This window comes from Coloeus monedula (assembly GCF_965178545.1).
Source record: "Coloeus monedula genome assembly, chromosome: 5".
Lineage (NCBI taxonomy): Eukaryota > Metazoa > Chordata > Aves > Passeriformes > Corvidae > Coloeus > Coloeus monedula.
Window position 1 is genome coordinate 38629459 of NC_138785.1, and position 12108 is coordinate 38641566.

At 34.8% G+C, this 12108-nt stretch overlaps 1 protein-coding gene across 2 annotated transcripts in view; it reads right to left on the bottom strand.

The window, feature by feature from the left end:
• FBXO8 (F-box protein 8) overlaps positions 1–12108 on the bottom strand; it is a 20303-nt gene continuing 8195 nt past the window's right edge. For both annotated transcript variants that reach the window (XM_082282495.1, XM_082282494.1), the window contains exons 4-6: positions 8715–8833; positions 7055–7251; positions 1–6344 (exon numbers count right to left, since the gene is read on the bottom strand). In XM_082282495.1, the coding sequence (XP_082138621.1) occupies positions 6157–6344; positions 7055–7251; positions 8715–8833 (504 nt within the window). In that variant the 3' untranslated portion in view covers positions 1–6156. The remainder of the gene's footprint in view (positions 6345–7054; positions 7252–8714; positions 8834–12108) is intronic.

The following is a 12108-nucleotide window of genomic DNA, read 5'->3' on the forward strand; positions in this document are numbered from 1 at the left end:
AAGAAGTTACATTTAATGTGAAAAAATACAGCATCTTGATTGTTACTAAGAAGCAGGCTGAGAAGTTCACTTCTTCAGCACTTGTAAAGAAGTCCTGTGATTTCCTCGTTTGTTTTCTCATGCAGGTGATTAATGCTGCAAAAGGCAAGTAAACTCAAGAAGTTCTCCAGTTATAAAAATATATTTCAGTTCAATTGTGTTACACATAATTATGACAATTAGTCTGAATTCTTGATATGAAGACAGGGAAACTGTGGCTCCCTGCGGTAAGAAATAGCTAAGATAAAAGTAATGCAAAGAATACATGTGCTATCCTGCCCCATAAAGGGGTGTGCTCTGCCTGGTGCAGCAGAGCAATACAAACTCTTTTTCACCACCTACATCTCTGTGAAGCCTGCAGGACTTTTTGCCTGCTGAACTAATGGATAGAACTGGTGTATAAAGGGGTCCATATGAGTGAATGTAAGGTCAGTTTTTTGATACAGCATTATGTGACTGCAAGAGGACTTGCACAGCACAGGCAGACATATGTTTTCTCAGAAGGGAAAGGCTGCTTTTGAAATTGAAATAATCTTTTCAGTCTTTGTGTATTTCATGTGTAAGAAAATACAATGCTCAAACTGTAGACCAACAGAACAAACTTCCACAAGGAAAGCAAAGAAGACAAATTGTAAATAATTTTCAATATCAACCTTACATTTCAAAAGAATTACTAATTTGCTTATGTTATGGTCATACATGAAAAGTATTGCAAACTTGTCAGATTTTAGCTCTTAGCATACACATACACATTGATGCATCTGCCTCAAGTCCAACAGAGCATTCCTTGCCACTCAGCAACCTATTGGCATGCATAGTGCTCAAATGATGAGTTCCTCCTAACAGAATACAGTATACAGGTTGAATGGATGATCTTTCTCCAGAAAATATTAGCTAAATGAGCTTCAATACATATTTGGTCCCTTTTAAAGTATTTCTCTTCTGCAAGGATTATAGATTTCCCATAAGGTTAATAATAATGGCTATGGTTGCTCTTAAAAACTTAAATTTTTAAGTTTATACTGGTATCCACTGTCAAAAACAGACTATTGAAATAACAAATGAGGTTCACTTCCTCAGAATGTGTAAATGTCCCAGCTTAGAGTTAAACTTTCAACAGCTGAAAGACAATACCATCGACACGTACCTGGCACTAGTTACTTGGGTTTATTTTTTCCTGGAAAGCAGTTTTGGGCGACAGAGTGGCGTCCGGGTTTCCCAGGTTGTTGTGCTGACAAACTGCAGTGGTGGTAAAGGCAGGGAGTCTGACAAAATCTCATTAATCATTTTAAATTAAATCCAACATTCCACTCCAGCACTGCCAAGAAGAAAGCTAACTTTTACAAATGAATACTCTCTCTGAAAATAACTGGTATCCTGATCATATTGCTTTACAAAAATACGCTTGATTTCTGTAAGGATCACATTGAGTATTTTTAAGCTTAGAAAATGCATTTTTTGGACTGCTAGAAATCTGAAAAGTGCTTTTTGCTTGTTTTCTCTATTAAGGTCTATGAGTGAACCACACAACTGAAAACTAAGAGCTTTTTTTTCAATGGATTGAAGGGTTTTGCTTTTCTAAATTTTCTAAAATTGTAAGTGCAGAAAGTTTGTTTTTAATGCAAATGAATTTCACATGGGAATTGGAAGTATTCAATTTAAATATCTTCTCTCAGCATATTTATATGAATAAGAAAGGAAAACTGCAAAGTTACTAACATTAATATTAGCAAAAACACTGAGGTGACGATGGAGCAATGTGATCTCTTTTAGGTTTTTTACATACACACTTCTGTAACTACTCCTAGCTATTTGATTACAATTTAATTACAGTATTGTATGGCAAGTCTGAACTTTGAACATCTCATAATAGAGTACCACGTAAAATTTTATCTTACTAAAATCACGATTACATGCAGATTATAAAAGTTTCTATTTCTCTTTAAGGCAAAATGAAACCATAATGTGCCGATGTGAGACACAGGAAATACTTTATATCTGTTCTTTGCCCACTTTAATGGTGCTTTTGAGCTTAGAGTGGTAGATTTTTCAATGGCAGAGAACAAGTCATCAGCCCTAATGTTCATTAGTTTTAATACATCCATGAAATATTTGAGAAGAAAAAAAAATCCTGATCCAATAAAGGGCAAGTAAATATGACTTTCCTGAACTTATTATAATTTTGATGTTTTAACATGATCAAGTAGGTATACCTCAATTTTGTTTAAATACTTAATACTCATTTTCTAAAAACAGAACAATAAACAATATCAGATTGCACAATGACATCCTTACACAGAGAACAAAACTATTACCACTTCAAAAAAGAGCAAGTCCAGTTGGTAAACTTGTTTGTGTTAAGAGCATTAATAAACTGCAGAATATTGAAGAAGAAATAGTAACATTTATTTGTCCAGCTAGTCAGTTTATTTTCTTAAAGCTGTCTTCTGAAACGGTTTACATTTTTTCTTCTTCCAATGTGGGGGGTGGAAGGGAAAGGTTAAAGAGAACAAATTGAATTTTTTTTCCTGAATGCAAATTTCTCACTTGCTTCAAAATTGACAAGCACGTCTCAAACTTGTATTTGTTTGGGCTTCTGTATGTTGAAGCAGCTTTATTTTAAAAAGTCAAAGCTGTATAAATGTATTGTTTAGCATTTGAATGAAAAGTATTCTAGACAGAAATAGAGTCTGAGAAAACTGATAATATCAGATCCTGTCTATAGCAAGCCATGTGAATGTCTAATATATGTCATATTCCTTCAATAAATGCAATCAGAGCATCAGAATTTAATAAAGGCAAACATGACCTGCATTAGTGTGACACTCTCCATGGACACAGGACCACTCGTTTTCCCTGACATGAAGAGAAAACAATTTTCCTTGTCACATCTGTGTATACTGAAGTTACCAAACTTTTAGAAATGGCCATTCAGAACAATTCCAGTGTCTTTTAGGACCAGAACAGCGAGTGTGTGCAGGGGGATGGGCTGCAGGCTCATTTCTTCCCTCAGTACTGTGTACAGTGCATACAGTTAAGAGTTAAGGCAACACCACATGGCCAAAGTTCAAAGGACATGCAGTGGTGGAATCACAATAGCTTGGCAATCACTTTGTAGTTAAAAGCATGATCATGCTCATGTAATTAGGCTTGAGATCCTCTACAGAAGTCTTCAGAAGTGCTTGATCAAGTAGCTATTTCCACATCACATCGTTTAGTGACACCTGGATCAATGAAGTACCATTATTTTTAAATGTGCATGGAGACACCAAGTGCATTGAAGAAGATGCTGTCCAAAACTTTTTAAGAGTTTGTGGAGGGCAACCAAGAGAATTTTTCTCACTTTTTAAGAGTACAATTACACCGGCTGAACTTTTTTTCTCCTTTTAAGACAGAAAATTGTGTAGCCTCATGTAAAGTCTAGATTGCTAAAATGCAAAAAATTCCTTCTCAGCCACTTTAGAGATAGACTCAAACTGGAAAAAGGACAGAAGAAATGTCTATATTAATCAGTTGTTTCTTGGTTGCCTCTGAGGGAATTCACACTTGGCATGTTGTGTTTGCTGTTTTTTGTTCAACTCTGCGTTAGTAACTTAATGTACAGCATGAGTTGGGCGCTAATCCTCTAACACTGTTCAAAATCCTGTCGTGAAGATCACATGCTGTTATCTGCATGTTATTAGGGTTTTGTTTTCTTTTCCCCTGGACTTATGGAAACTTGAATTGTATCATCCTGTTTCTAATTTATCTTCTTGGCTGCTACACTGGCCTTGAAGTTTTCTAAACCTTGCTAATAGATGTACTCATCCATTCCAGAAAAAAACATGTTCTGTCTGCCTGGAGGCTTTGCTCTGTATCAGGGTAACTGGAACTTAAGAGAAATGCAGACTAACAATTCATACTCTCTTATTAGTGCAAAATCAAAACCAGTATCACTAATGTCAACCTAAACATAAATCAGAAGAGAATTAAGCCTTGCTCTGCATTTGTGGTTTGAGAAGAAAATATTTTCTAATAAGAAGAGTTCTAATTTCAAAATTCACTGAATTTTTCTTTTAAAGTGTGTAACTTTTGAGGAGTGTTTCTTAGAAAACTATATTCTGCTGTCTCCACTTAAGATCACTTTAAGGACCCCAGAGACACTTGTCCTTTATTGCTGGTTTTACAAATTATGCTAAAAGTTTTCCTTTTTTTTTTTTTTCCCCTGTAACACAGGGGCAGATATCTGTGCCTTAAACAAAGCTCCCCACTGTACCATGTACTATTTGTGTTTGAGATTAATTGACCACTGCAGAACACATCCTTGGACTTTTTGAAACACATGAAACAACACAGGGTGAGGAGTAGTTATCCTGAGCAAGGCAAGTGATACTGTAAACCTGTCTGGAATATGGCCGCAGTACTGCTGGCTCCTGGCTTTGGCTGTGTGTGCTACATAAGTGCAATGGCATTTACACTGGATTAAATGGAATGTAATAAAAAAGTACTTTTTTTGCATGCATTTCTGTTTGTGGAACAGAGCTATAAACACTTGAAATAGCAGTAATAGCTACATCTTTTTCCTCCCATCATTTATGTAGGCCTTGTATGAACTGTCATTGTCATGACTCTGCTCACATCTAAAACAACTTAACACTCCCTCGGTGCCAAACAGCAGCAGCATAGGCAAAGTGCATGGCTGTGAGGTGTCATTCCTGCATTCAATTCAGATTAGTTCTGTTTTACAGATTAAGAATACCTTCTCACCTCACCTCATGGTACGGTAGGGAAAAAGAAGAAATATACTTGTTACCATGATGTATCCAGATGCTACTGATAGCTGAATATTATGTAAACAAACATAATCAGGAGCAGCTCTTACTTCAACTGCATGTTACATAAATTTAAAAAAAGCTCTGCTCTGTGAGTTGTCTGAACAAAAACTAGGCAAATCCTTATTCAATGCCTGCACATGCACAGCAGTTGCACTGCTAATACTCTCCACACTTCAGAAAATGTCAAGACACAACCTGACCAAGTAATTTTTGAAGTACTTCCATAAATTTAGAACTGTTTAAAATCTAGCTACATGACAGCTTTAGAAAGTAATTCAGTATCTGACTCTGAAACAGCTCCCCAAACCTGCACAGTCACTGCTCTAATCTTGCACCGTCAGTTTTTAACAGCCTTAGCAACGAGTCATCTGGTATATATTTGCCAAGGCATTTCCATCATTGACACTTCTAGACTGAGGGAACCAGTTGAAAGCAGCAACATGTTTGTCACTCCTGCCACTTTCCCTGTTTAGATTTCTTCTTGCTTACTGCACTGAATAGGTGATTGTAGTTGCCCTGTTTCCCAAAAACTAGTATCTGCAAAAGAAGTTATGTACGTAAATCACGTAAGCCTCTCTGCACACTGCATGATTTCCCCTGGCCACCCCTGTATGGCATCAAGGTTCATCTAAAATAGAGCCTGTAATCTCTAAAATTGAGTGAATGGCAGGTGGGCAACATGCTAACTCAAGTTAATAAATACAGTATAAAATACCAGCTTAGATATTTTACAAGTGTTCTATCATCTCCTAGAATAAACTTTATTGTAATATTCAGACCAATGTTCCTCTAACTTAGGTATCTGAGGTAGTCAGCATTGTAAAAAAATGCAAATGGAAGTCAAACACTAATTTAAGAGATAAAAGGAGAAATTTTAGTTAAAATACTTTACAATAAAATAATTATGATTATAAATCTCTTTAGTTAAATATATACACATTACATGGTATTCTAAAAAGAATGAACTTATTAAAGTTTCAAGCAGATCTAATGCACAAATTCACCACTTTGTCAGCTTAGACTGTAATGTCAGTTTAACATTCATAAATGGCTGTGTCAGACTAACGGCATTGTTTTGTGCAAAACTAAAAAAAATTATGAAAAAAAATTCCTTCTGTTCCTACAGCAAATAGATAGAAAAGGTAGTTTACACATACACACACTTATACACACAAACTTTGATTGCATACAGAGGTTAGAATGACCAGCACTAAAATAACCCCCATCTCTACAAAATAATTAATATCTGGAATCGATGTAATTTTTGAAAATTATAAATTTTAAGTGCTAGCAAATTGTGCTTTTAGGCAGCCACATGGCCAATAAGGTAGATGTTGTCATAAAGGTGCCCTACAAAATCTTCACTAATATTCTGTGCAGCTCGTCGCGTATTTCGGATGAATTCCCTCTTTGACATTTTGTTCTTCACGTGAGGGCTTGTTAGATCAATCGAAAGAAGAATCAAAGAGTAACACAGTACATAAACTGCATCTAGACAAGAGAGAATAAATAAAAAAAGTTTAAAAAAGACCTGTGATCATTGAAAGTATTGCTCCCTGCCTACACACACACACATATACATCCAACTACTCAGAAGGGTATCCCAGTGAAATAAAATTTAATATAGTAACTTTCAAAGTAATAACGTCAGCACACTGCCAAATCAGAATTTACAAATCTCTTAGTATTTCTACATAATCCAAAAGCCACTAAGGGCTTTATGTATTTTCATTTAAACAGATTCTTAAGTTTGTGTAAACTGAAGACAACATCCTGCAAAAGCTTATCTTCTAAATATGTAAGCAGTTCCACTGCTGAAAACTGCCTCCCCCAACCAGTTAGAAATGCTTGTTAACTTGATTATGGCCTAATATTCCCTTTCATTTCTGTGAGACTATCCACAAGGTAAAATGTTAAGTAAGACTCTGCAAGAGGAAATTCAGAAATAGGGAAAAGCTCAAGTACAGACAAAAATGAAGGAAAGATAACATGGAAATAAACCCAACTAATCAGCTAAAAAAGAATCAGTACGTTTGTTTTTGGTTTTTGGTTTTTTTTTTCAACCCAAGTGGAATGCTGACTCTAAACTGAACCATTTTGTACTTTCAGAAATACTTGTTTAGGTGCTGATTTTAGAGCTATCAGAAACATCAGCATCGTCCAGAAGTACAAAGACTGATCCACTACTCATTTTTGCTTACCAGGGCTAAGGCCAAGCTCTCTCATCAAATCAGGGTTACAAGCACAGAATCTGTGAGAGAACTTTGTTATGAGAGTTTCAAGGTACTCCCCACGCTCCTCAGGAGCATGAATGTGTCTGAAGAACTCTCTCAGTGCATTTGGCAAGAACTGATTTCTGAAGTTGTGCAGCGTCACGAGGTCATCCAAAACATCTCTCCTGGTAGAATGAAAACCCACATTATTAGAAAAGTTTCTTTTAACTGTTTAAATACAAAAATGTGCAGATTTTAAAAACAAAAATTAAAGCTTTAGAATAGCATGAGCTTTTGTTTTTTCTGAAAGGTGAAATTATCACTAACAGTACAAAGATAATATAAACACATGTTCTTTGCTTATTAGTAGCCAAATACTATAAAAACACACATTAACCAGAATTCAAAATTTATACATATATTCAAAGTCTACATAGAGGCTTTGCTTCCTTTAAAGTGACAAAACCACTAAAAAAGACAGTAAAGGGAAGAGACTCATGTGTGTCACACATTTTGATGTCTAAATTGTAACAGGAGTATCTTGTTAAAACCAGGCTTCAGCTAGGCAGAATTTGCTCACATAAGTGATCAGGGTGTGATGTTCTCAAGTGTCTTCCACTGAACACACAAACATCTAAAAGATTCAGACCACACCTATATTAGCAGATGTGCAAAAGGCAGTTGAAAAAAATTTAGAAGCAAATTTGAAGTGAATCGAAGAATATTCTCCTATGTTTAACCTGATTTTTACCTTTCAGTACTAAGATGGGAGTTTCAGCATTTAGAAAAGTAGTTTTTATTTTTAGTATCTGATTATGCTCTAATTATGAAGGGCAGACATATGGCAGTAGGAGTTGCTAATATTAACTTGCAATCTCATCCATTAAATGTTTTTTTTAGTATTGTCTAAAAAATTGATAAATCTGAAGTTTTACAGCACAGGACTGTCAGTGGTGGTAAACACTACAGACTCCTTTTATTCCTTTAGTAGTACAGGCTGAAGAGGATGAGAACCAGGAAAGGATTCCTGCTAGAACTGCTGTTGGCCCTCTGTTCTTCCTATTTAGGTGTAGTTACTATTCTCCTTCTCTTTCATGATACTGCCACACCTCAGCATGATGGCATGAAAAAGCACTGTGGAGACAGAATAGCACGCTACAGCAGGCAGAGTATTCCCGCAGAGTATTCCCTTCTGTAGCTCCTGATGTCTCCAAGAGGATTCTCCCTTCCATCTCAGAAGCTGTGCGCAACTTCCAATCAAGAAACATCAGGCAACCAAGTAATGGTTAGATGACTCAACATTAGTTAAAAAGCTATCAACCCTTGATAAAGTGATAACTACTCTTTCTGAATAATGCACACAGAGGGGAAAAAAACCTCAAGTCAAAAAAAGCAGCAAAATATCTATGTACGATTTTGTGAGGATGTGAGATTTATTATTTATAAGTGGTGTTTTTGAAGATTCCTAATAGTGTTACAGTCACATAAATACTTGAACTAACTGTTCAGATTTAGCAGAACCATTACCTACTTGCATTTTTTTTGCCTTTTTACATCCTTGAAGTTGCATCTCTACATTCAAAATATTGCTAAATGTGGCTGTACATTGAAAATTAATAGAAAATATCTTAAGAGAAATTTGAATTACCTTTCATCAAGGTAGATTCTCAGCTTCTTCCAATTCAGTGTTCTTGTGCAAAAGATAAACTTAGCTATTTCTTTCGGTGAATCGTCTAGTATGCCTTTGGACATAAAGTAGTTGACTCCCTGAGATAAAATACATGTACATATAAATATGTTTAATCTTCATAATGTATTTAGGAACAAGTATTGTACTTCACAATGTAGGAATGTAATCCTACGAATTAACTGATTTGTTTTTCAGAATGATTCCTCCTCCTCTAAACCACATTTCAACATGCAGAATACACTCTAAAGTTATAAATCAAATGCAAAGAAACAATTTATTGTTATGGTTGAGATTTTACATACAGTCATAGCAGAAAATTTTAAATTATGAACCCCATAATGAGCATGACAGGTCTTTAATAATTTCTTTACAGCGTATATCCGTAGTTTGCTTTTCATACTTTTGTAATAGTATTTAAAATGTTGCAGGGACCATAACTGGTAATTTCGTAACTTTTGCAAATAAGAAAATCTTAGCCATAATATGTTTAGTCTTTAACATCTTCCATTAAAACAGTAATGTTCTCACATGTATACAATGTATCACATTCAAATAGATGCATTAAATGCATTTGTTTAAATGTGTAATAATGCAAATAAACACAAGCACGCTGATTTCAAAGCATAGGTAAGTATCAACATATATAAATATGCATACACATAAATAAGAACACTATGCCTAACATAAAAATAGTTTAAAAATACAGAATTGCATATAATTTATACTCATATTATGATTTCCAGAATTTTCCACTTTGACCAAGCACACATTTCTTATAGAATAAACACAACAAATTTAAAGTATTTCAGTGATATTCTGGATTCTCTCTGGTCATTGAAATATCCCAAAGCATAAAACTATTTTCCTTACAATCTCAGAAATCAAAACCCAACTAATGGATTTAAAAAATGTTCACATTTTTCAACAGCAAAAATCTAAACCTAAGAATAACTAACCAAGTTCTCCTGATGCAATTTGGCAGGGGCTGGGAGCAGTACTCAGCATTTGTTACAAAGAAGTGTTACAACACTTAAGTACAATATATCTTGACTATAGCATAAGGTTGAAATGTAAAATGAGTAGGAGAGTGCATTTCTGCATAGAATAATGTACCAAGGCCACAACCTAAATCACCTTTAAAATACTTCTGAAATATTTTTTCATAAATCTTCTGATATCAAACTTCACAATATTTTGTAAGTCTGCCCTTTTAGTTTACATTACAGCTATAAAGATGGAGGGGCAAGCTGTCATTCAGTGTATAAACTAAACTTCCCAGTGCTCTTGAATTTTGTGTGAAAAAGAAATAAAGGACTGAGTGAAAGTTTGGAACACTTTGTGAAGTGGCTTAGTGAAGCAAAGTCTTAGTAGCATCAAGCAGGAAAATAGTTAGAATATATGTTTAAGAACACAAGTTAAAAGCCAAGAAACACCTGTAGTATTAACTAGCTATTTTTACCAGTCCATAGTTTTTGCTTATATATTTATAGAAAATAGCATTTATCAACATACATCTATTTTGTTAAAATAACGTCTTACAAAAATAAATAAAAATATAAAGGTTTTTAATAGGTAAAACAAAAAATCTAGCAATGTTATGCCCCAATTTTAAGAAAAATCTTTTTTTCAGGATGACAATGTAACATGTATTGCTCTACAGGCTTGCATTTCAGCCCAAATTAGATCATATTTAAGTTTGTCCATAATATGGATGGACAACATAACATTAAGTACTTTCTTGAACCAGAAGTAAGTAAAAAATTAAAAATGGGAGATTAAAATGAACAACAAGGATTTTGGCAACTTATATAAGATGAGCAGCAGAATGTCTCCTTTACATATATCCTGATTTAATGAGATTTATGTGTTTGCTTCAGTAATAAGAGTTTACTTAAGGTTATACAAACTGAAGCCTGGCAAGGAAATCTTGAGTAGCATTTGTGCTGCAATTAACAAACACTTCTGCAACATATCCAGAAAACAGCTGGCATGGCATAGAAGAGGCAGGATGAAAATCATACCTTTTTTAAGACAGACAATGGGTTGGTTTCTCTGTGACAGAAAATGCCACAGTTTCTTTCTCATGCACTAGCTTGCAACTCAATGTAGGATCTCCATCTAATAGGCTACAAAGTCTTTGCATTACCATTCTCTATCTCTAATTCCCTCTTTTCCCCCACCACACATAGCACTTGACAATATCTTTCTCTGTGAATGCATTTTCCTCAACTCCTTCACAAGCAAACGGTATAAATAAAATATACTTCACCACATGCCATTGTTTTTAGTTGCTTTTTATTTCATCCTGAGCTATCAAAAATACTTTGCAAGAGTAGAAGCCCGATTTCTCTTTTAAGTTCTTAAATTTTGTCTCACAGCAAATGAAATTTATTTACAAGATTTACAGCATGTCATTGAATCTGCTTTTCATAACACTGTAAATACTGCCTTGAAAACCTCTCAGAACCCCTGCTTCAAATAAATCACTTTTGATAGCTAAAATGGTCGCTTGTGGCATATATACTAGCTGAAATAGTAGCTCTATACACTATTAAAACCTATGCTAAGATTATGCATCAGTCAGCTGGTGATTCTCCTAGGAAACATTTGACTGCAGTCAAGTAGGCTGTTCTGTGCCATGATCTACCAGGTCTGAAGAGGCCTTTTTAACACTCCGGAGACATTGCAGAATGAGCACATACAATAGTTTTTAAATTCTGATTCAGAGCACTATAATGCTCTTAGCATTAGAGAATTAGGAAAGATGACTTAAGGGTACTTGCCTACCTTGCCTCCGTGGCAAGCATGTTATCTCTGAATTTCAGACAGCTCTGGATAAAACATTAATGTATGGAAGTGTTGATTTAAATTATATATGCAAAAACCAATTTTAAGAATAGACTAATAGTAACAACAAAAGCCATTTGTTGTATTTTGGTATGTTATTTTTTTACAGCTGCTTCTTTTTTTTCCAGGCTCACAATGCTTGTTTTACCAACGTATTACAGCACTGACACTCCTTGCTTGCTTTCTACCTGTTTCCAATTTCCATTTTTTTATATCTAAATGGAAAACTTTTCTTTTTCAGTGTTGGTTTCCTTTCTGCATTGACTTTCTTCTTTGCTAAGAGTACTGTCAGAGCACTTCAGGACAGCACTCAACATTAAAACTTTCGTAGTTGCCTTTGACCCCTCTGTTTAGATATGCATACAAAACAAACCAGACACATCCTAAGTTAACGGCACAGAAATTTTGGAATCAGTATCTAGTATAGCAGGGTCTCAATTTCTGTTGGTGATTCTAGGTAACACTAACATTATTCATAAATAATAATTAGACATGGATGGTATTA